This window comes from Rutidosis leptorrhynchoides, chromosome 9 (genome assembly GCF_046630445.1).
Source record: "Rutidosis leptorrhynchoides isolate AG116_Rl617_1_P2 chromosome 9, CSIRO_AGI_Rlap_v1, whole genome shotgun sequence".
NCBI lineage: Eukaryota > Viridiplantae > Streptophyta > Magnoliopsida > Asterales > Asteraceae > Rutidosis > Rutidosis leptorrhynchoides.
In genome coordinates this window covers 138,028,106-138,055,479 of record NC_092341.1, presented here as the reverse complement: position 1 = coordinate 138,055,479, position 27,374 = coordinate 138,028,106, and the positions used below count along the sequence as shown (strand labels likewise).

At 34.1% G+C, this 27,374-nt stretch overlaps 1 protein-coding gene across 1 annotated transcript; it reads right to left on the bottom strand.

The window, feature by feature from the left end:
* Positions 1-3,899: 3,899 nt before the first annotated feature.
* Positions 3,900-5,404, bottom strand: LOC139865906 (eukaryotic translation initiation factor 5-like). The gene has a single exon (XM_071854008.1). The coding sequence runs from the start codon at positions 5,348-5,350 to the stop codon at positions 4,082-4,084; it is 1,269 nt and encodes a 422-aa protein (XP_071710109.1). The 5' UTR covers positions 5,351-5,404; the 3' UTR covers positions 3,900-4,081.
* Between the last annotated feature and the right edge of the window lie 21,970 nt (positions 5,405-27,374).

Sequence of the window (27,374 nt, the reverse complement as noted above, 5' to 3'; positions counted from 1 at the left end):
TAACTAACCCAAAATAGCCCGCGGTGTTACTACGACAGTGTATGTCCGGTTTTACGGTGTTTTTCGTGTTTTCAGGTTTTAAATCATTAAGTTAGCATATCATATAGAATTAGAACGTGTGTTTAGTTGATTTTAAAAGTCAAGTTAGAAGGATTAACTTTTGTTTGCGAACAAGTTTAGAATTAACTAAACTATGTTTTAGTGATTACAAGTTTAAACCTTCGAATAAGGTAGTTATATATATATGAATCGAATGATGTTATGAACATCATTACTACCTCAGGTTTTGTGGATAAACCTACTGGAAATGAGAAAAATAGATCTAGCTTCAAAGGATCCTTGGATGGCTTGAAAGTTCTTGAAGCAAAATCATGACACGAAAACAAGTTCAAGTAAGATTATCACTCGAATTAAGATAGTTATAGTTATAGGAATTGAATCAAAGTTTGTATATGAGTATTACCTTGATTTAGAATGATATCTTACTGTAAACAACAAGGATTTCTTGAGATTGGATGATCACTTGAAATGGATTTGCAAGATTGGAAGTAAGCTAGCAAGATTTCTTGAAGTGTTCTTGAATGGTTGTTTTTATGATGATTAAAGCTTGTAATTGAAGCTAAAAGATGGTGAAAATTCTTGGAGATGATCAAGTATGATGTTAGAAGTATTTTGAGAGAGAATTTGGAGTGTGAGAAAATGGAATGGAAAAATGGGGTGAAATCATAAAAACGAAATTACTTGTTATAAAGAAAAAAAAAAGATCCTTAAGTTTGTTTTTATCTCATTAGTCATACAAGTTGTTAAATAATGGTTCCACATGTTTTTGACTCTAAGATGGCTGCTAAGAATGAATGATTAAAGGTGTATATACCAATAGTTAATACATCTAGAAGCTGTGTATTGTACGAGTACAAATACGGGTGTACACGAGTAGAATTGTTGATGGAAACGAATGAGAATGTAATTTTGAACATTTTTGCTAAGTAGAAATACTTTGATATATGTCTTGAAGTCTTTCAAAAGTGTATTAATATATCTAAATACACTACATGTATATACATTTTAACTGAGTGCTTTAAGTCATCATTAGTCGTTACATGTAAGTGTTGTTTTGAAACCTTTAAGTTAACGATCTTGTTAAATGTAATTAATTCATTGTTATTATACTAAAATGAGATGTTGAATTGTTATGTTAACATGATAACATGGTGTATGAATATATCTTAACATCATATATATATGTTAAAATATTATTATAACGATAATCGTTACGTATATGACTCGTTTCAAAATTCTTAAGTTAGTAGTCTTGTTTTTACATATGTAGTTCATTGTTAATACACTTAATGATATGTTTACTTATCATTTATCATGTTTATCATAGTATAACAATATATTAATATGATTCATAGGTAATTAGTAAGACGTTGTTATAACGATAATTGTTATATATATCGTTTCGAGCTTCATAATTCAATATTCTCATTTTTTTTTATGTATATCACACATTGTTAATATACTTAGTGAGATACTTACCTATCATAATCTCATGTTAACCATATATATGTCCATATATATCATCATGTCGTTTTTACAGGTTTTAACGTTCGTGAATCGCCGGTCAACTTGGGTGGTCAATTGTCTACATGAAACTCATTTCAAATAATCAAGTCTTAACAAGTTTGATTACTTAACATGTTGGATACATTTAATCATGCAAATATAGTTTTCATTTAATATATAACATGGAAAAGTTCGAGTCACTACACACCCCATGCTTTAATAAGGGTGATTAGAGTAAAACATGCAGAAGTTTCAGACACGTAAATAAACCTAATAAGTTTTTCTAATCCCAGAGAACAATGTATCTTATCTAGAGAGAATTCTTATTTATTAAGATGTTCGAGAACAACTCACAATTCTAGGTGTACTCGAATACTCGGATGTTGACCAAGTTCGCTTTTGACCTATTTTTCGAGCCAAGCTTATTTAGTTTACTACATTTGGCTCAAGCAGTCAAGCTCACTAGACGATCTTAGCATCAACACATTAGACCCCACGTTTTACTCGCAGTTATAGAGTAAAATGTACAGAAGTCTCAACACATTAATAAACCTTATAACTTTTTCTAATCCCGGAGAACAATGTATCCACAAAGCATAATTTTTCAATGTTATCCAAAGGAGTCTTTTTTATTAAGATGTTCGATTGAAAAACTCATGATTCGAGGTGTACTTGAGTACTTGGATGTTGACCAAGTTCGCTTTTGACCGATTCTTACGAATAGTCCCGAGTTTTGGCATATATTGACCGAGTAATTGAACCAGATACTCGGACTGCTCTTAAACTGAGAACTCTGCAAGTACTAGGTACTCACTAAATTTTTCCAAGTTCTATAATACCCTGAAGATGTTCACTCTTTTTTTACCAAGATGTGCACACAAAGCGACAGGCAAAATATGTATTTGATAAAAGTGAATGATTAACGGTTATAATTCATAATCTGCATAACAATGAACTGTTTGATAATAAATTTAAATGTATAATATGAATATGATAGAATTACATTATTAACACTTTGTATGAATAGTTTGTTTAATAGGTAATTATGATATGATTTAAGTAGGATGTTATACAAAATTTACTTGTTTAATTATTAAGAGAGTGTGTTTGAACCTTAAATGATAACATCATATATTATAAAAATGTCAAAAATAAACGATGACCTTAGCCTTTATTTAAACCTGTTATTATTATTATTATTATTATTATTATTATTATTATTATTATTATTATTATTATTATTATTATTAATTATTATTATTATTATTATTATTATTATTATTATTATTATATTATTATTATTATTATTTTTTATACATATTCATATTCATTCATATTCATATTTCATATTTCATATTCATATTCATATTCATATTCATATTTCATTTCATATTTCATATTTCATACTATACCAATTGTAGTCTAACTTTTGGTCGTTTTTGCCATTTCAAGCTTCTCAAACGACAACCAACACAACTTACAAAACAGCCCCTAAATTATGTTTCAATCTACAATTTCTTCAGGAGTATAACATGTAATTATTATCTTATAAAACTTTTTTTACCGAACTCCACCCAGAATTTTTAACGGGCGGTATCTTCCCGCTCGCCGCAAGTTAAATTTTCCCGACACCACCATTCAACTCAAATTAATTTTACGAACACAACGCAACTAATTATAAACGAAACGGAAACAACGTTAAACATTTCGGACCATTTTTCATACATATATATACACATAATAAACAACCCAAACTAACTACATAATATCGATGGTTTCGTCCCCCTTTTTTACTACAATTTTCCTTGCGTTAAAAACGCATAAGCCATTAGATACATTAGGTACTATATGCATCCAAACACACCCGAATTTTCATACATATATATGCACATATAATAAACAACCCAAACTAACTACATCATATCGATGGTTTCGTCCCCCTTTTTTTCTCGATTTTCCTGACGTTAAAAACACATAAGCCATTATATACATTACGTACTAACCACGTGAATCCAAACACACCTGAATCAACACATTTGAATCGACACGTTTTTAATTCTGCAAATACATAACGCTACATTAAATATGAATATGCAATCCGAAAGATCCCGCCGCATCGCGCGGGCTACTTTACTAGTTTTAACCAAACATCAAGGACATAACACAAGTAATGCTAGCTAGACCATCTCCAAAACCCTTCTAATAAGTGAATATGTCTGCTTTTAATCTTTAATTTACACCCACAGCAGCAGGCCATAAGATCCATACCTAAATATAACCTCAGTCACATAAAACCATACTTAATGCAACACAAAACCTAATACATCAATACACGAACACAAACACAATGTTCTTATAAATATGTCAGGTACCGACAAAACGACATATTATCAAAGTGTCAAACAGACAACGAAAATAACAACACAAGACAAATAAAGTCCCACTCGAAAAGAACAATAGCACACCTCATACGAAATATAACTTAAAACACAAAGATATAGCAGCATCACCTCTTTTATTCTTCTTCACTTTCAGATTCTGCACTCTGAAGCCATTCAATAAACGGCTTTGCATTTTTCCAGATCGGGGAGCTCTTATTCTCGCCATTCGATCCCACCTCATACCACTTGATAACATATTCTTCTTCCAAAATGTCAGCATCATACAACGCTTTCAAAACAAGTGCCACTTCCTTCACTGCATTTGGGTTTGACTTGCCACAAAAGTCCTCAACCGCTCGCAAAAGAACCAATTGTGAATCATCATCCCCTTGCAGAAGTATTTCCGCTAAGTAGTTTTTCTTCTTAAGAAGATGTTTCGCAAACCCTTTTTCCACACCATCGAGTAAAGCCTCGTAAACCGCATTTGCATTTTCTTGAACTGAACCAGATAGTAATGCCAACAGTTCCTTCGGGCCCACACCCTTCTTAAGATTTTCTTTAGCCGAGTCAACAAGCTTCTTACGTGTCATGTTGCCATTGGTCGCGACGTTATTCACCTTGTTAACTGGCTCCTCTGTAGAGAGCATGACCATGTCAGCAGTTACGGTACTAAGTTGTTCCTGAATTCGTTGTCTTGCTGCTTCTGCTGACGTGTCAGTCTGCCACTGCACCTCATCGTCTTCCCCAGACTCATCCTTGTCACCAGATTGGCTTACAGCTGGGGAAACACGATCCTCATCAGACCCGTTACCTTTCTTTTTTGACGAATTCGTTTTAACATCTTTAATCTTCTTACCATCTTTCGACAACTTCTTCATTACCTTATCTGCTGCCTCACCTTCCTTTAATCGTTCTTTCTCAGCCCTCCTCATCGCCTTCTTATCTTTCGAATTCTTCTGTTCGGGCGGATTTTTCAGGATAAACGATGTTAATTTATCTCTCATGTCCACATCAGATACAAAACCACACGCAGCACACTTTAATTGGACCATCTGAGTTCTTGTAATTAATATCTCGGTTTCTGGGTTACCACAACCGTAACACTGAACGTATTTCTTGATGAAATTTTCAAGAAGGCCAGCTAGTTTCGCAGTGTCGTGGGACCCATTGACAAGTGATACACCCGTTTTTCCATCAAATTTGGATTGTGCTCCGAGCTCACAACCAAAATATTTAGTAGTGTACGAGGCTGGTCTGGCCAAAGCTTTAGCAACATCAACCATGTTGACTATATTCGTTTTAATGCCATTTCCACGGCCCTCGATCTTTGTAATCATCTTTGGCATCTTGTACCTGTAAAAGGCGTCATCGCTGTTGCTGGCACCAATGTTCTGTAACGCCATATTTGGTTCAAGAACAAACGATATTAATATCAGAACAATGAGACAATGGATGTCAAAGGGAGTCTGTCTGTAAAAGATTCTTGCAAACAAAAAGTACGATCAACAATTGTGGGTAAGGGTGGAGCCAAGCTGCAACCACTAAGCTCGATATGTTCTTGAAATGGCTCTCGATGCATACAGCCAACTGTTTCCAATGAAATAAGAGTTTCCTCCTTAAATATAGGACAATACTCTCCCAACAACCCAATAGACCCCAAGTATAGAATAGCCTGCTCGGACATAAAAAACTTTATAACTTTCCACACGCTCCTACTTGCGATTCACCGAGGACAAATAGCGACACAACCTAAAAACAATAAAAGTTAAAATCAGCATCTATGTAAAAAGGTCATGATTTGATAAGATAAAAAATAAACCACAATAAGCATCAACTAAAATGCGAGGAAGATTTTATATCCTAACAACTAAAGTGTCAACAACTAAGGGATCCCTTAACTTCCAACTCACAAACTAAAACTTGAGAGAAATATATAAGATTTCAAAATCAATTTAAAGTAGGCAAGTATATATCAATAAATGATGATGCAAAAGTGACATAGCAAGAACAATCTACACGACCAATTTGTCGATATGCAAACCACAATTTAAAAGCTATCATAAACAAGTATATCAATATCATTAAATGATTATGCAAAAAAGATCATGTAACCACAATTAACATAAAAAATTTACTCCAGCGTAAAAAAGCAATAAGTTACTTTAAGAAGTATTCAACCAGCATCAGCATAGCTGCATAAGGCGAGTGTTTCATATACAACAAAAATAAAGCCGGGTCATACAATTACATAGACAATGGGTATGTTTGGCAAAACTAGCTGGTAGCCGGTAGCTTGTAGCTGATAGCTATTAGCTTGTAGCTGTTAGCTATTAGCTTGTAGCTGTTAGCTGTTAGCTATTAGCTAGCTTTTTATATGTAATTAGTTGTTTGGAAGAGTAGGTGAAACTATTAAAATAAAGAATAAAATGACAAAAAATTAAAAGCTAAAGGAAACGCTAGTTGTAGTAGCTTTTAGCTTCTCTCCTCAAAAAGCTTCAAGCTCTTGCAACCAAACCTATTGCAATCAAATGAAGCTTTTCATTTGATAGGAGCTTTTTCATAAAAGCTAAAAGCTCCTAAAAGCTGAAAAAAACATGTTGCCAAACATGGCCTATCTCTGAAATAGATCATAAAATTATTGAAATAACTTAAAATATCATGAGTTCTTTTAAAAATAGAACAGGTTTTACATATCAACATTACTAATCAACAAGTTGTACTAGAACAATCCAGCTGTTAACAGTGCATTTACAACTAGATACAAAACAACATCTATCATGAAACAATCATGATTCAACAACAGATCATAACAGCGAAACACATTAAATAAGATCTGAAAATCGATTCTAACTAACTAATTGATTGAGTAATTAACAAACTAAGCGAGATCGATAACAAATTGATAAAATTTAAAGCAAATCAGCATCCACAACGTAAACAAAATTAAGTAATTATTATTAAGATCGAGAAGAGAGACGTACGAACGGATGCAGAGAGATATGAAGATTTTTAGGGTTTTCGATTGTGGCCGATAGATGAGCGATGAAGAGAGATGAGTGACCAATCGGACATATTTATATTCAGGTTAGAAAATACATAGCCAAATAGGGCTGGAGATATTCCACGTGTGTACTTTTAATCTCAATCGTTGATTTGCCGACCATTTAGATCAACGGTTTAAACCCGTCACGTTTTTATACTGAATTTGACCGACTTGACATTTTTAAGTTTTTTGATTCGAATACGGAATGTAAGATTTCATTTTCGTGACATAAATTTTCTCATGCCTTCTAGTACTTCTTTAGGGGAGGTGAAGACACGAGTGATCTCCAATCTTAACTCCATACTATTTATCATAAACACCGATTATTACCACTAATAATAATAATAATAATAATAATATCATCTAGAAATTTTTTTTTTTTTGAAAAGCAAAATTTTATTCACAAGCAAAGTCTCAAGAGTTACAATGGAGTGTGCCAACCACAATGTATTAGAAGGCTACACTATTCGCAAACTCAAATATTTACAAAAGATGCTAAGGTAGCATCAATAACACATTTTAAATAAGAAACCTAGATGGATTATGAAACCAACTATGCCAATCAATTTTTTTCTCTTTTGATCGTTTCGCAATCCACTCAAAAGCTTTGATTTGAATTTCACTAAGAGCATTTGGAATACTCCAACCTTTATTGTTGAAAACCACATTGTTGCGATTTTTCCAAATAAGGTAACAAGTAATCCAAACCACCGCTTGCCATATCATTTTACCCGAAGCCGATCCTTGTTGCATCGCATCGTTTGAAAGTAGTTCTTCAACATTTTGAGTTAAATTACTACTTAAACCCCACCAAGAAAAAACTTTTGACCACACCTCTTCCGCTTTTCTACATTTAAGTAGCGAGTGACCAACCGACTCGATATCGTCATCACAAATTGGACAACGAACCGAGTTAAGGTCAATCCCCCGCTTGTCTAACTCGATTCGGACCGGTAAACGTTGTTTCCTAGCTCGCCATATGAAAATCTCAACTTTCTTTGGAACCAACTTATTCTTTAACGTCTTCAACGCGTTTAATCCCGCGCAAATTGTTATCTCATCAATCATTTTAGTAAGATTGGAGGTAGTAAAAGTTTTATTGCTTCCACTACCCTAGTCCCAATAATTTTCTGTGAAGGGTTCATTGCAACCGAACGTAACAGTGAGTTAAGGTTCGAAAGCTCGCCCTCTGATCTACCGAATGGATCTCGCGACCATGAGAAATTTGTGGAAGTCGCACCATTAGTCCACGTCAGTCGATCCCGAACAGTAGCGCACAAGTTTGTCTCCAATCTAGCAAGTCGTTTGAACCTATCTTTGAGTGTTGTATCGCCAATTCACATGTCGTTCCAAAAGGAAATCGTTGAACCATCCCCAATAACCCGAGTAAACGAGTTCTTGAAGGACACGCCCAAAGATTCGATATGATTACCTGTTGCAATGATATTCGACCACAAAGTTTTGAATGAAGAAAATGCATTATCACAATCGACATTTAAGCCCCTGGAGGGACCATAAATGCTCGAGATGACCCTAACCCATAAGGAGTCGGTCTCGGTTTTAAACCTCCACCACCACTTACCGATTAGGGCCAAATTTTTATTTTTAAGTGAACCCAAATTTAGACCTCCCAACCCAAAATCCCGAGTGACATCTTCCCATTTTACCCATGAAATAAAAGAGTTTTTTCCCGAACCCCCCCCCCCCCCCAAAAAAGGAACGTCTTACACTCTCAAGTTTGTTGATCACACATTGCGGGGCACGAAAAAGCGAGAAGAAGTACAACGGTAAACTATTCAACACCGATTTCACAAGGGTCAAGCGCCCACCATAAGACATCGAACGTGCTTTCCATTCCGATAAACGCTTTTCAAATTTATTAATTACCGGGGACCAACATTCTTTACGCTTCATATTTCCACCAACCGGTATGCCAAGGTAACTAAATGGAAACATACCCGAATTACAATGAAACCTCGTAGCCATTTCATCAATAACAGACTTTTCTACTCCAACACCATAAAGAGTACTTTTTTGATAATTAATTTTGAGCCCCGAGGTGAGTTCAAAGCACTTCAAAATCATCAAAAGATTGCGAAAGTTTTGTTCACTCCAATCACCGAAAAAAATTGTATCATCCGCATATTGTAGGTGAGAGATAAGAATATCGTTGCACCCGACTTTAACACCATCAAAAAGACTATTTTGGACCGCCATTTTCGTCAAAACATTTAGGCCTTCCGCCGCAAGAATAAAAAGGAAAGGAGATAGTGGATCTCCTTGTCTTACTCCTCGTTCCAATTTAGATTCGGAAGTGGGGGATCCGTTTACGAGTACCGAGACCGAAGATGTCTTTAAACATGAAAGTATCCACCCAATCCATTTGTTCCCGAACCCCATAATGTTCAAGATCTCTTTTAAGAAATCCCAATTTAAACAATCGAAAGCTTTTTCAAAATAATATCATCTAGAAATGGTAGTCATTGATATATTACGGGTTAAAAATCTAAAAGAAATTTTACTAGATAACTTATTTAAGTAGTGTCACCCAAAAAAATTAACACTCACTAATTAAAAATCTAAAATTTTTTTTCACTATATCTCGTATATCAGCAGTGTCTCGTGCAATAACACCTTCCATATTAGATTCGCCCCTGATTATTACCCCTAATTTACCCTTCAAGACTACTCCAAACATACTATTTATTATACCTTACAATTGAGACTCATACACTCAAATTGGTCAAGCTTTCATGTCAATTGGGTCTTGAGAAAAATTAGGCCTAACAATGTAAATTAAAACTTAAAAAAAGATTCAAATGAGTTTCTCTCCAATCTATTGAGTCTTATACAAAAAAATGAAGGAACGGGTCTAATAGGTATCGATACTCAAAGATCAATAAATAAAAATAGGTCTAATGGGTTTTGTAAATTGGTCAAATGGGTCGAGCATAAAAAGTTTCATCCGTTAAAAATTTAGGAAAGCATTCATGGTTATAACATTTATTATGTATATTAATATTTCTTATGCATATATAATAAATAATAATAATAACTAAATAATGTAATAAATGTAAAAAATCGATGTAATCCAATTGACCCATTTGATCCAATTGACATGTGACCCGATTCGACTCGTTACCCAAACCGACCCAACCTGACCCATTTTGACCCGTTTAATAAATTGACCTGTTTGACTTATGACCCGTTTCATCCCAAAACCATTTTGACCCATTACCCAAATTGACCCAACCTGACCCATTTGCCAGGCATACTATTTATCGAGAAAATACACTTAAACCACTTATAACCCGCTTGTTCAGTTCAATTTGAACCCAACAAGTCACATGTACGTTGATAATGTCGTGTGTTGGGCTTTTTTTCTTTGGCGTGCTTATTTCTTTCACACAAAAAAATTGGCGTGTTTGAATATTTATATATTTTCAAATATTATTTTAATATATTTTTAATAAACATAACAGTAAGAGGTGATCCACACACTCCGCCTTTTCTTTTCAATACAGACCAAATTATATGAGTTGCCTATAATATTGATTATATAATTTAGCTCTTAGCTTTTTCAAAAAACCCAAACTACAGCTGCTCCTTTTCAATATTTCTTGCTTTCATTAATTCCATATACTCATTCCCTATTTCATTCACGCCACGACATACAACCTCTCTGGAAGCATTCGTACAACCAATCTACATCTGAAGTACCAATAATTTTTAACTCCATCCGATACCTTAATATCGCAATCTGATTGAATGTTTTAGGGTTTAAGTTAAACTAGTAATTGTATCAACGGCTAATAATTTACTTAGTAAATTCACCGGGTGAAATTATGGTTTGTAACAATACTTGATCAATCCTAAATTAGATGCTAAGATCAAATTTAGGAATTGAGTGCAATGAGGGGTGAATGATGGTGTTGATAATATTTTTGGGACCTTATGATCATCTTTCACTTAGATTCAAGTGATCAATCACCACGTCCCGGTCTTGATTAAATTACCTTGGCTAGATTATGATTGATACTTGGGCGTAATCACAAGTGAATCACGAAGACCAGAGCAATTGCACAAAATCAACAACCTAAAATGAGAGGACAAACTCCATATTTATAGGCTAAGGATATCCGCGAAATCAATGTTCGCGCAGCACCGACAGATCCGCAATTTTATGCGGGACATCTTCGCAATCTCAATTTATGCGTAGTACCGCAATGTCTTGGCGCAATGCGCAGTTGCTTATTTATCTCCGCGGTTCTGATTGCATTTGTATTTGATTTGCCTTTTGCACTTAAAATATACATATATATGTCTATATATATAATCAAGTCCCCCCAGTTTATTGTGTTATATTTACGCAGAAAATATTGTAGTGACCCGAACTTTTCCATGTTTATATATATATATAATGAAATTGGTATATTTACATGATTAAATGTTTTCAACATGTTAAGCAATCAAACTTGTTAAGACTTGGTTATTTGAAATGAGTTTCATGTAGACAATTTGAAATGTCCCGTTCTTATTGATTAAAAACGTTCCATATTAATTGATTTCGTTGCGAGGTTTTGACCTCTATATGAGACGTTTTTCAAAGACTGCATTCATTTTTAAAACAAACCATAACCTTTATTTCATAAATAAAGGTTTAGAAAGCTTTACGTAGATTATCAAATAATGATAATCTAAAATATCCTGTTTACACACGACCATTACATAATGGTTTACAATACAAATATGTTACATCGAAATCAGTTTCTTGAATGCAGTTTTTACACAATATCATACAAACATGGACTCCAAATCTTGTCCTTATTTTAGTATGCAACAGCGGAAGCTCTTAATATTCACCTGAGAATAAACATGCTTTAAACGTCAACAAAAATGTTGGTGAGTTATAGGTTTAACCTATATATATCAAATCGTAACAATAGACCACAAGATTTCATATTTCAATACACATCCCATACATAGAGATAAAAATCATTCATATGGTGAACACCTGGTAACCGACAATAACAAGATGCATATATAAGAATATCCCCATCATTCCGGGACACCCTTCGGATATGATATAAATTTCGAAGTACTAAAGCATCCGGTACTTTGGATGGGGTTTGTTAGGCCCAATAGATCTATCTTTAGGATTCGCGTCAATTAGGGTGTCTGTTCCCTAATTCTTAGATTACCAGACTTAATAAAAAGGGGCATATTCGATTTCGATAATTCAACCATAGAATGTAGTTTCACGTACTTGTGTCTATTTTGTAAATCATTTATAAAACCTGCATGTATTCTCATCCCAAAAATATTAGATTTTAAAAGTGGGACTATAACTCACTTTCACAGATTTTTACTTCGTCGGGAAGTAAGACTTGGCCACTGTTGATTCACGAACCTATAACAATATATACATATATATTAAAGTATGTTCAAAATATATTTACAACACTTTTAATATATTTTGATGTTTTAAGTTTATTAAGTCAGCTGTCCTCGTTAGTAACCTATAACTAGTTGTCCACAGTTAGATGTACAGAAATAAATCGATAAATATTATCTTGAATCAATCCACGACCCAGTGTATACGTATCTCAGTATTGATCACAACTCAAACTATATATATTTTGGAATCAACCTCAACCCTGTATAGCTAACTCCAACATTCACATATAGAGTGTCTATGGTTGTTCCGAAATATATATAGATGTGTCGACATGATAGGTCGAAACATTGTATACGTGTATATGGTATCTCAAGATTACATAATATACAATACAAGTTGATTAAGTTATGGTTGGAATAGATTTGTTACCAATTTTCACGTAGCTAAAATGAGAAAAATTATCCAATCTTGTTTTACCCATAACTTCTTCATTTTAAATCCGTTTTGAGTGAATCAAATTGCTATGATTTCATATTGAACTCTATTTTATGAATCTAAACAGAAAAAGTATAGGTTTATAGTCGGAAAAATAAGTTACAAGTCGTTTTTGTAAAGGTAGTCATTTCAGTCGAAAGAACGACGTCTAGATGACCATTTTAGAAAACATACTTCCACTTTGAGTTTAACCATAATTTTTGGATATAGTTTCATGTTCATAATAAAAATCATTTTCTCAGAATAACAACTTTTAAATCAAAGTTTATCATAGTTTTTAATTAACTAACCCAAAACAGCCCGCGGTGTTACTACGACGGCGTAAATCCGGTTTTACGGTGTTTTTCGTGTTTCCAGGTTTTAAATCATTAAGTTAGCATATCATATAGATATAGAACATGTGTTTAGTTGATTTTAAAAGTCAAGTTAGAAGGATTAACTTTTGTTTGCGAACAAGTTTAGAATTAACTAAACTATGTTCTAGTGATTACAAGTTTAAACCTTCGAATAAGATAGCTTTATATGTATGAATCGAATGATGTTATGAACATCATTACTACCTTAATTTCCTTGGATAAACCTACTGGAAAAGAGAAAAATGCATCTAGCTTCAATGGATCCTTGGATGGCTCGAAGTTCTTGAAGCAGAATCATGACACGAAAACAAGTTCAAGTAAGATCATCACTTGAAATAAGATTGTTATAGTTATAGAAATTGAACCAAAGTTTGAATATGATTATTACCTTGTATTAGAATGATAACCTACTGTAAGAAACAAAGATTTCTTGAGGTTGGATGATCACCTTACAAGATTGGAAGTGAGCTAGCAAACTTGAAAGTATTCTTGATTTTATGAAACTAGAACTTTTGGAATTTATGAAGAACACTTAGAACTTGAAGATAGAACTTGAGAGATATCAATTAGATGAAGAAAATTGAAGAATGAAAGTGTTTGTAGGTGTTTTTGGTCGTTGGTGTATGGATTAGATATAAAGGATATGTAATTTTGTTTTCATGTAAATAAGTCATGAATGATTACTCATATTTTTGTAATTTTATGAGATATTTCATGCTAGTTGCCAAATGATGGTTCCCACATGTGTTAGGTGAATCACATGGGCTGCTAAGAGCTGATCATTGGAGTGTATATACCAATAGTACATACATCTAAAAGCTGTGTATTGTACGAGTACGAATACGGGTGCATACGAGTAGAATTGTTGATGAAACTGAACGAGGATGTAATTGTAAGCATTTTTGTTAAGTAGAAGTATTTTGATAAGTGTATTGAAGTCTTTCAAAAGTGTATAAATACATATTAAAACACTACATGTATATACATTTTAACTGAGTCGTTAAGTCATCGTTAGTCGTTACATGTAAGTGTTGTTTTGAAACCTTTAGGTTAACGATCTTGTTAAATGTTGTTAACCCAATGTTTATAATATCAAATGAGATTTTAAATTATTATATTATCATGATATTATCATGTATGAATATCTCTTAATATGATATATATACATTAAATGTCTTTATAACGATAATCGTTACATATATGTCTCGTTTAAAAATCATTAAGTTAGTAGTCTTGTTTTTACATATGTAGTTCATTGTTAATATACTTTATGATATGTTTTCTTATCATAGTATCATGTTAACTATATATATATATATCCATATATATGTCATCATATAGTTTTTACAAGTTTTAACGTTCGTGAATCACCGATCAACTTGGGTGGTCAATTGTCTATATGAAACATATTTCAATTAATCAAGTCTTAACAAGTTTGATTGCTTAACATGTTGGAAACATTTAATCATGTTAATATCAATCTCAATTAATATATATAAACATGGAAAAGTTCGGGTCACTACAGTACCTACCCGTTAAATAAATTTCGTCCCGAAATTTTAAGCTGTTGAAGGTGTTGACGAATCTTCTGGAAATAGATGCGGGTATTTCTTTTTCATCTGATCTTCACGCTCCCAGGTGAACTCGGGTCCTCTACGAGCATTCCATCGAACCTTAACAATTGGTATCTTATTTTGCTTAAGTCTTTTAACCTCACGATCCATTATTTCGACGGGTTCTTCGATGAATTGAAGTTTTTCGTTGATTTGGATTTCATCTAACGGAATAGTGAGATCTTCTTTAGCAAAACATTTCTTCAAATTCGAGACATGGAAAGTGTTATGTACAGCCGCGAGTTGTTGAGGTAACTCAAGTCTGTAAGCTACTGGTCCGACACGATCAATAATCTTGAATGGTCCAATATACCTTGGATTTAATTTCCCTCGTTTACCAAATCGAACAACGCCTTTTCAAGGTGTAACTTTAAGCATGACCATCTCTCCAATTTCAAATTCTATATCTTTTCTTTTAATGTCAGCGTAGCTCTTTTGTCGACTTTGGGCGGTTTTCAACCGTTGTTGAATTTGGATGATCTTCTCGGTAGTTTCTTGTATAATCTCCGGACCCGTAATCTGTCTATCCCCCACTTCACTCCAACAAATCGGAGACCTGCACTTTCTACCATAAAGTGCTTCAAACGGCGCCATCTCAATGCTTGAATGGTAGCTGTTGTTGTAGGAAAATTCTGCTAACGGTAGATGTCGATCCCAACTGTTTCCGAAATCAATAACACATGCTCGTAGCATGTCTTCAAGCGTTTGTATCGTCCTTTCGCTCTGCCCATCAGTTTGTGGATGATAGGCAGTACTCATGTCTAGACGAGTTCCTAATGCTTGCTGTAATGTCTGCCAGAATCTTGAAATAAATCTGCCATCCCTATCAGAGATAATAGAGATTGGTATTCCATGTCTGGAGATGACTTCCTTCAAATACAGTCGTGCTAACTTCTCCATCTTGTCATCTTCTCTTATTGGTAGGAAGTGTGCTGATTTGGTGAGACGATCAACTATTACCCAAATAGTATCAAAACCACTTGCAGTCCTTGGCAATTTAGTGATGAAATCCATGGTAATGTTTTCCCATTTCCATTCCGGGATTTCGGGTTGTTGAAGTAGACCTGATGGTTTCTGGTGCTCAGCTTTGACCTTAGAACACGTCAAACATTCTCCTACGTATTTAGCAACATCGGCTTTCATACCCGGCCACCAAAAATGTTTCTTGAGATCCTTGTACATCTTCCCCGTTCCAGGATGTATTGAGTATCTGGTTTTATTAGCTTCTCTAAGTACCATTTCTCTCATATCTCCAAATTTTGGTACCCAAATCCTTTCAGCCCTATACCGGGTTCCGTCTTCCCGAATATTAAGATGCTTCTCCGATCCTTTGGGTATTTCATCCTTTAAATTTCCCTCTTTTAAAACTCCTTGTTGCGCCTCCTTTATTTGAGTAGTAATGTTATTATGAATCATTATATTCATAGATTTTACTCGAATGGGTTCTCTGTCCTTCCTGCTCAAGGCATCGGCTACCACATTTGCCTTCCCCGGGTGGTAACGAATCTCAAAGTCGTAATCATTCAATAATTCAATCCACCTACGCTGCCTCATATTCAGTTGTTTCTGATTAAATATGTGTTGAAGACTTTTGTGGTCGGTATATATAATACTTTTGACCCCATATAAGTAGTGCCTCCAAGTCTTTAATGCAAAAACAACCGCGCCTAATTCCAAATCATGCGTCGTATAATTTTGTTCGTGAATCTTCAATTGTCTAGACGCATAAGCAATCACCTTCGTTCGTTGCATTAATACACAACCGAGACCTTGCTTTGATGCATCACAATAAATCACAAAATCATCATTCCCTTCAGGCAATGACAATATAGGTGCCGTAGTTAGCTTTTTCTTCAATAACTGAAACGCTTTCTCTTGTTCATCATTCCATTCAAATTTCTTCCCTTTATGCGTTAATGCAGTCAAGGGTTTTGCTATTCTGGAAAAGTCTTGGATGAACCTTCTGTAGTAACCAGCTAGTCCTAAAAACTGGCGTATGTGTTTCGGAGTTTTCGGGGTTTCCCACTTTTCAACAGTTTCTATCTTTGCCGGATCCACCTTAATACCTTCTTTGTTCACTATGTGACCGAGGAATTGAACTTCTTCCAACCAAAATGCACACTTTGAAAACTTAGCGTACAATTCTTCCTTCCTCAATACTTCTAACACCTTTCTCAAATGTTCACCGTGTTCTTGGTCATTCTTTGAGTAAATAAGTATGTCATCAATGAAAACAATGACAAACTTGTCAAGGTATGGTCCACACACTCGGTTCATAAGGTCCATGAACACAGCTGGTGCATTAGTTAAACCAAACGGCATGACCATAAACTCGTAATGACCGTAACGTGTTCTGAAAGCAGTCTTTGGAATATCATCTTCTTTCACCCGCATTTGATGATACCCGGAACGTAAGTCAATCTTTGAATAAACATACGAGCCTTGTAGTTGATCAAATAAGTCGTCGATTCTCGGTAGTGGGTAGCGGTTCTTGATGGTAAGTTTGTTCAACTCTCGGTAGTCGATACACAACCTGAATGTACCATCTTTCTTCTTGACAAACAAAACAGGAGCTCCCCACGGTGATGTGCTTGGTCGAATGAAACCACGCTCTAAAAGTTCTTGTAATTGGCTTTGCAGTTCCTTCATCTCGCTGGGTGCGAGTCTGTAAGGAGCACGAGCTATTGGTGCAGCTCCTGGTACAAGATCTATTTGAAATTCAACGGATCGATGTGGGGGTAATCCCGGTAATTCTTTCGGAAATACATCGGGAAATTCTTTTGCAATGGGAACATCATTGATGCTCTTTTCTTCAGTTTGTACTTTCTCGACGTGTGCTAGAACAGCATAGCAACCTTTTCTTATTAGTTTTTGTGCCTTCAAATTACTAATAAGATGTAGCTTCGTGTTGCCCTTTTCTCCGTACACCATTAAGGGTTTTCCTTTTTCTCGTATAATGCGAATTGCATTTTTGTAACAAACGATCTCCGCTTTCACTTCTTTCAACCAGTCCATACCGATTATCACATCAAAACTCCCTAACTCTACTGGTATCAAATCAATCTTAAATGTTTCGCTAACCAGTTTAATTTCTCGATTTCGTCATATATTATCTGCTGAAATTAATTTACCATTTGCTAATTCGAGTAAAAATTTACTATCCAAAGGCGTCAATGGACAACTTAATTTAGCACAAAAATCTCTACTCATATAGCTTCTATCCGCACCCGAATCAAATAAAACGTAAGCAGATTTATTGTCAATAAGAAACGTACCCGTAACAAGCTCCGGGTCTTCCTGTGCCTCTACCGCATTAATATTGAAAACTCTTCCACGGCCTTGTCCATTCGTGTTCTCCTGGTTCGGGCAATTTCTAATAATGTGGCCTGGTTTTCCACATTTATAACAAACTACATTGGCATAACTTGCTCCGACACTACTTGCTCCGCCATTACTCGTTCCGACACCATTTGTTCCTTTCGTTATATTAACCCCTGGTCCGTAGACCTCACACTTCGCCGCGCTATGACCATTTCTTTTACACTTGTTGCAAAATTTGGTGCAGAACCCCGAGTGATTCTTTTCACACCTTTGGCATAGCTGCTTCTGATTGTTGTTGTTGTTGCGGTTATTATTGTTGTTGGGATGATTGTTGTAGTTGCTGTTGTTGTTGTTGTTGTTGTTGTTGTTGAGCCGTTTGTTGTAGTTGCGATTGATGTTGCGATTGTTGGGATAATTGTTGCGATTATTGTTGTAATTGCTGTTGTTGTTGTATTGGTGATTCTTATCACCATTTTCCTCCCACTTTCTTTTGACTTGCTTCACATTGGCCTCTTCAGCAGTCTGTTCTTTAATTCTTTCTTCAATCTGGTTCACTAGTTTGTGAGCCATTCTACATGCCTGTTGTATGGAGGCGGGCTCGTGTGAACTTATATCTTCTTGGATTCTTTCCGGTAATCCTTTCACAAACGCGTCGATCTTCTCTTCCTCATCTTCGAATGCTCCCGGACACAATAGGCACAATTCTGTGAATCGTCTTTCGTACGTGGTAATATCAAATCCTTGGGTTCGTAACCCTCTAAGTTCTGTCTTGAGCTTATTGACCTCGGTTCTGGGACGGTACTTCTCGTTCATCAAGTGCTTGAATGCTGACCACGGTAGTGCGTACGCATCATCTTGTCCCACTTGCTCTAGATAGGTATTCCACCATGTTAATGCAGAACCTGTGAAGGTATGCGTAGCGTACTTCACTTTGTCCTCTTCAGTACACTTACTTATGGCAAACACCGATTCAACCTTCTCGGTCCACCGTTTCAATCCGATCGGTCCTTCGGTTCCATCAAATTCCAAAGGTTTGCAGGCAGTGAATTCTTTGTAGGTGCATCCTACACGATTTCCTGTACTGCTAGATCCAAGGTTATTGTTGGTATGTAGCGCAGCCTGTACTGCGGCTATGTTTGAAGCTAGAAAAGTACGGAATTCCTCTTCATTCATATTCACGGTGTGTCGAGTAGTCGGTGCCATTTCCTTCAAAATAGTTAAATGGAACAAGTTAATCATACAGAATATTAAGAGTAGTTAATAGTATTTCGTAGCATAATATGAACTCATTTATAAAAGCTTTTTCTTCATATTAGCGTTTTATAAGTTTAAATTCGGGTAGTACCTACCCGTTAAGTTCATACTTAGTAGCTAATATACAATTCAACTACTACAATTCTATATGAAAAACTGATTGTAATAATATTTCGCGTTCAAACTTTTATACAATATTTTACAAACTTACAATACCGCTTATTTTACATAAAGCATGAAATATAGCACACAATAACTTTGATACAAGATAGTTGTGAAGACAATTCTAGCTAGTACACAAGTCGTTCGGCAAAGGCAATAAAGACACGTAATTCATACGTCCAGAAACAAGTCATGCATTCTGGTTTTACTAGGACTACTTCCCATCCTTGGTCTTGTGCAACATAACCGTTATGGCCGTTGATAAGACAGCGTGTTGTAACGTCATCAAAGGGACGAGGGTTACGTAATGTCCAACAGTCCCGTAATAATCTAAAAACCTCATTTCTTACCCCAATTACCGACTCCGTCACTTGTGGAAACGTTTTGTTTAATAGTTGTAGCCCGATGTTCTTGTTCTCACTTTGGTGAGAAGCGAACATTACTAATCCGTAAGCATAACATGCTTCTTTATGTTGCATGTTAGCCGCTTTTTCTAAATCACGAAGTCCAATATTCGGATATATTGAGTCAAAATAATTTCTTAACCCGTTGCGTAAAATAGCATTTGGGTTCCCCGCAATATATGCGTCAAAGTAAACACATCGTAACTTATGGGTTTCCCAATGTGATATCCCCCATCTTTCAAACGAAAGTCTCTTATAAACCAAGACATTCTTGGAACGTTCTTCGAATGTCTTACAAACTGATCTCGCCTTAAATAGTTGTGCCGAAGAATTCTGGCCGACTCTAGACAAGATTTCATCAATCATGTCTCCGGGTAGGTCTCTTAAAATATTGGGTTGTCTATCCATTTTGTGTTTTTAAACTGTAAAATAGACAAGAGTTAGTTTCATAAAAAAATACTTATTAATACAAGCAATTTTTACATATATCATAAAGCATAAGAACACTATATTACATATATTACACCACACGAATACAACTATCTTATTCCGACTCGCTCGTTTCTTCTTCTTCGGTTTTGGTTCGTTTTGCCAAGTTTCTAGGGATATATGATGTTCCCCTAATACGAGCCGTCGTTGTCCACATTGGTTTAGAAAAACCTGGTGGTTTAGAGGTTCCCGGGTCATTGTTACAACTTAAGGACTTCGGGGGTTGACGATACATATAAAGTTCATCGGGGTTGGAATTAGATTTCTCTATTTTTATGCCCTTTCCCTTATTATTTTCTTTTGCCTTTTTAAATTCAGTTGGGGTAATTTCTATAACATCATCGGAATTCTCGTCGGAATCCGATTCATCGGAGAATTGGTAATCCTCCCAATATTTTGCTTCCTTGGCGGAAACACCATTGACCATAATTAACCTTGGTCGGTTGGTTGAGGATTTTCTTTTACTTAACCGTTTTATTATTTCCCCCACCGGTTCAATTTCTTCATCCGGTTCCGATTCTTCTTCCGGTTCCGATTCTTCTTCCGGTTCCGACTCTTCTTCCGGTTCCTCTTCGGGAACTTGTGAATCAGTCCACAAACCATTCCAATTTACATTTGACTCTTCATTATTATTAGGTGAGTCAATGGGACTTGTTCTAGAGGTAGACATCTATCACATAATATCAAACGCGTTAAGAGATTAATATATCACATAATATTCACATGTTAAAAATATATAGTTTCCAACAAAATTTGTTAAGCAATCATTTTTCAAGTAAACACGGTCGAAGTCCAGACTCACAAATGCATCCTAACAAACTCGATAAGACACACTAATGCAAAATTCTGGTTCTCTAAGACCAACGCTCTGATACCAACTGAAATGTCCCGTTCTTATTGATTAAAAACGTTCCATATTAATTGATTTCGTTGCGAGGTTTTGACCTCTATATGAGACGTTTTTCAAAGACTGCATTCATTTTTAAAACAAACCATAACCTTTATTTCATAAATAAAGGTTTAGAAAGCTTTACGTAGATTATCAAATAATGATAATCTAAAATATCCTGTTTACACACGACCATTACATAATGGTTTACAATACAAATATGTTACATCGAAATCAGTTTCTTGAATGCAGTTTTTACACAATATCATACAAACATGGACTCCAAATCTTGTCCTTATTTTAGTATGCAACAGCGGAAGCTCTTAATATTCACCTGAGAATAAACATGCTTTAAACGTCAACAAAAATGTTGGTGAGTTATAGGTTTAACCTATATATATCAAATCGTAACAATAGACCACAAGATTTCATATTTCAATACACATCCCATACATAGAGATAAAAATCATTCATATGGTGAACACCTGGTAACCGACAATAACAAGATGCATATATAAGAATATCCCCATCATTCCGGGACACCCTTCGGATATGATATAAATTTCGAAGTACTAAAGCATCCGGTACTTTGGATGGGGTTTGTTAGGCCCAATAGATCTATCTTTAGGATTCGCGTCAATTAGGGTGTCTGTTCCCTAATTCTTAGATTACCAGACTTAATAAAAAGGGGCATATTCGATTTCGATAATTCAACCATAGAATGTAGTTTCACGTACTTGTGTCTATTTTGTAAATCATTTATAAAACCTGCATGTATTCTCATCCCAAAAATATTAGATTTTAAAAGTGGGACTATAACTCACTTTCACAGATTTTTACTTCGTCGGGAAGTAAGACTTGGCCACTGTTGATTCACGAACCTATAACAATATATACATATATATTAAAGTATGTTCAAAATATATTTACAACACTTTTAATATATTTTGATGTTTTAAGTTTATTAAGTCAGCTGTCCTCGTTAGTAACCTATAACTAGTTGTCCACAGTTAGATGTACAGAAATAAATCGATAAATATTATCTTGAATCAATCCACGACCCAGTGTATACGTATCTCAGTATTGATCACAACTCAAACTATATATATTTTGGAATCAACCTCAACCCTGTATAGCTAACTCCAACATTCACATATAGAGTGTCTATGGTTGTTCCGAAATATATATAGATGTGTCGACATGATAGGTCGAAACATTGTATACGTGTCTATGGTATCTCAAGATTACATAATATACAATACAAGTTGATTAAGTTATGGTTGGAATAGATTTGTTACCAATTTTCACGTAGCTAAAATGAGAAAAATTATCCAATCTTGTTTTACCCATAACTTCTTCATTTTAAATCCGTTTTGAGTGAATCAAATTGCTATGATTTCATATTGAACTCTATTTTATGAATCTAAACAGAAAAAGTATAGGTTTATAGTCGGAAAAATAAGTTACAAGTCGTTTTTGTAAAGGTAGTCATTTCAGTCGAAAGAACGACGTCTGGATGACCATTTTAGAAAACATACTTCCACTTTGAGTTTAACCATAATTTTTGGATATAGTTTCATGTTCATAATAAAAATCATTTTCTCAGAATAACAACTTTTAAATCAAAGTTTATCATAGTTTTTAATTAACTAACCCAAAACAGCCCGCGGTGTTACTACGACGGCGTAAATCCGGTTTTACGGTGTTTTTCGTGTTTCCAGGTTTTAAATCATTAAGTTAGCATATCATATAGATATAGAACATGTGTTTAGTTGATTTTAAAAGTCAAGTTAGAAGGATTAACTTTTGTTTGCGAACAAGTTTAGAATTAACTAAACTATGTTCTAGTGATTACAAGTTTAAACCTTCGAATAAGATAGCTTTATATGTATGAATCGAATGATGTTATGAACATCATTACTACCTTAATTTCCTTGGATAAACCTACTAGAAAAGAGAAAAATGGATCTAGCTTCAATGGATCCTTGGATGGCTCGAAGTTCTTGAAGCAGAATCATGACACGAAAACAAGTTCAAGTAAGATCATCACTTGAAATAAGATTGTTATAGTTATAGAAATTGAACCAAAGTTTGAATATGATTATTACCTTGTATTAGAATGATAACCTACTGTAAGAAACAAAGATTTCTTGAGGTTGGATGATCACCTTACAAGATTGGAAGTGAGCTAGCAAACTTGAAAGTATTCTTGATTTTATGAAACTAGAACTTTTAGAATTTATGAAGAACACTTAGAACTTGAAGATAGAACTTGAGAGAGATCAATTAGATGAAGAAAATTGAAGAATGAAAGTGTTTGTAGGTGTTTTTGGTCGTTGGTGTATGGATTAGATATAAAGGATATGTAATTTTGTTTTCATGTAAATAAGTCATGAATGATTACTCATATTTTTGTAATTTTATGAGATATTTCATGCTAGTTGCCAAATGATGGTTCCCACATGTGTTAGGTGACTCACATGGGCTGCTAAGAGCTGATCATTGGAGTGTATATACCAATAGTACATACATCTAAAAGCTGTGTATTGTACGAGTACGAATACGGGTGCATACGAGTAGAATTGTTGATGAAACTGAACGAGGATGTAATTGTAAGCATTTTTGTTAAGTAGAAGTATTTTGATAAGTGTATTGAAGTCTTTCAAAAGTGTATAAATACATATTAAAACACTACATGTATATACATTTTAACTGAGTCGTTAAGTCATCGTTAGTCGTTACATGTAAGTGTTGTTTTGAAACCTTTAGGTTAACGATCTTGTTAAATGTTGTTAACCCAATGTTTATAATATCAAATGAGATTTTAAATTATTATATTATCATGATATTATCATGTATGAATATCTCTTAATATGATATATATACATTAAATGTCTTTATAACGATAATCGTTACATATATGTCTCGTTTAAAAATCATTAAGTTAGTAGTCTTGTTTTTACATATGTAGTTCATTGTTAATATACTTTATGATATGTTTTCTTATCATAGTATCATGTTAACTATATATATATATATATCCATATATATGTCATCATATAGTTTTTACAAGTTTTAACGTTCGTGAATCACCGATCAACTTGGGTGGTCAATTGTCTATATGAAACATATTTCAATTAATCAAGTCTTAACAAGTTTGATTGCTTAACATGTTGGAAACATTTAATCATGTAAATATCAATCTCAATTAATATATATAAACATGGAAAAGTTCGGGTCACTACACAATTGACCCCCCAAGTTGACCGGCGATTCACGAACGTTAAAACTTGTAAAAACTATATGTTGATATATATATGGACATATATGTAGTGACCCGAACTTTTCCATGTTTATATATATTAATTGAGATTGATATTTACATGATTAAATGTTTCCAACATGTTAAGCAATCAAACTTGTTAAGACTTGATTAATTGAAATATGTTTCATATAGACAATTGACCACCCAAGTTGACCGGTGATTCACGAACGTTAAAACTTGTAAAAACTATATGATGACATATATGGATATATATATAGTTAACATGATACTATGATAAGTAAACATATCATTAAGTATATTAACAATGAACTACATATGTAAAAACAAGACTACTAACTTAATGATTTTTAAACGAGACATATATGTAACGATTATCGTTGTAAAGACATTTAATGTATATATATCATATTAAGAGATATTCATACATGATAATATAATAATTTAAAATCTCATTTGATATTATAAACATTGGGTTAACAACATTTAACAAGATCGTTAACCTAAAGGTTTCAAAACAACACTTACATGTAACGACTAACGATGACTTAACGACTCAGTTAAAATGTATATACATGTAGTGTTTTAATATGTATTTATACACTTTTGAAAGACTTCAATACACTTATCAAAATACTTCTACTTAACAAAAATGCTTACAATTACTTCCTCGTTCAGTTTCATCAACAATTCTACTCGTATGCACCCGTATTCGTACTCGTACAATACACAGCTTTTAGATGTATGTACTATTGGTATATATACTCCAATGATCAGCTCTTAGCAGCCCATGTGAGTCACCTAACACATGTGGGAACCATCATTTGGCAACTAGCATGAAATATCTCATAAAATTACAAAAATATGAGTAATCATTCATGACTTATTTACATGAAAACAAAATTACATATCCTTTATATCTAATCCATACACCAACGACCAAAAACACCTACAAACACTTTCATTCTTCAATTTTATTCATCTAATTGATCTCTCTCAAGTTCTATCTTCAATTTCTAAGTGTTCTTCATAAATTCCAAAAGTTCTAGTTTCATAAAATCAAGAATACTTTCAAGTTTGCTAGCTCACTTCCAATCTTGTAAGGTGATCATCCAACCTCAAGAAATCTTTGTTTCTTACAGTAGGTTATCATTCTAATACAAGGTAATAATCATATTCAAACTTTGGTTCAATTTCTATAACTATAACAATCTTATTTCAAGTGATGATCTTACTTGAACTTGTTTTCGTGTCATGATTCTGCTTCAAGAACTTCGAGCCATCCAAGGATCCGTTGAAGCTAGATCCATTTTTCACTTTTCCAGTAGGTTTATCCAAGGAACTTAAGGTAGTAATGATGTTCATAACATCATTCGATTCATACATATAAAGCTATCTTATTCGAAGGTTTAAACTTGTAATCACTAGAACATAGTTTAGTTAATTCTAAACTTGTTCGCAAACAAAAGTTAATCCTTCTAACTTGACTTTTAAAATCAACTAAACACATGTTCTATATCTATATGATATGCTAACTTAATGATTTAAAACCTGGAAACACGAAAAACACCGTAAAACCGGATTTACGCCGTCGTAGTAACACCGCGGGCTGTTTTGGGTTAGTTAATTAAAAACTATGATAAACTTTGATTTAAAAGTTGTTATTCTGAGAAAATGATTCTTATTATGAACATGAAACTATATCCAAAAATTATGGTTAAACTCAAAGTGGAAGTATGTTTTCTAAAATGGTCATCTAGACGTCGTTCTTTCGACTGAAATGACTACCTTTACAAAAACGACTTGTAACTTATTTTTCCGACTATAAACCTATATGGTTGAATTATCGAAATCGAGTATGCCCCTTTTTATTAAGTCTGGTAATCTAAGAATTAGGGAACAGACACCCTAATTGACACGAATCCTAAAGATAGATCTATTGGGCCTAACAAACCCCATCCAAAGTACCGGATGCTTTAGTACTTCGAAATTTATATCATATCCGAAGGGTGTCCCGGAATGATGGGGATATTCTTATATATGCATCTTGTTAATGTCGGTTACCAGGTGTTCACCATATGAATGATTTTTATCCCTATGTATGGGATGTATATTGAAATATGAAATCTTGTGGTCTATTGTTACAATTTGATATATATAGGTTAAACCTATAACTCACCAACATTTTTTGTTGACGTTTAAAGCATGTTTATTCTCAGGTGAATACTAAGAGCTTCCGCTGTTGCATACTAAAATAAGGACAAGATTTGGAGTCCATGTTTGTATGATACTGTGTAAAAACTGCATTCAAGAAACTGATTTCGATGTAACATATTTGTATTGTAAACCATTATGTAATGGTCGTGTGTAAACAGGATATTTTAGATTATCATTATTTGATAATCTACGTAAAGCTTTTTAAACCTTTATTTATGAAATAAAGGTTATGGTTTGTTTTAAAAATGAATGCAGTCTTTGAAAAACGTCTCATATAGAGGTCAAAACCTCGCAACGAAATCAATTAATATGGAACGTTTTTAATCAATAAGAACGGGACATTTCAGTTGGTATCCGAGCGTTGGTCTTAGAGAACCAGAATTTTGCATTAGTGTGTCTTATCGAGTTTGTTAGGATGCATTAGTGAGTCTGGACTTCGACCGTGTTTACTTGAAAAATGATTGCTTAACAAATTTTGTTGGAAACTATATATTTTTAACATG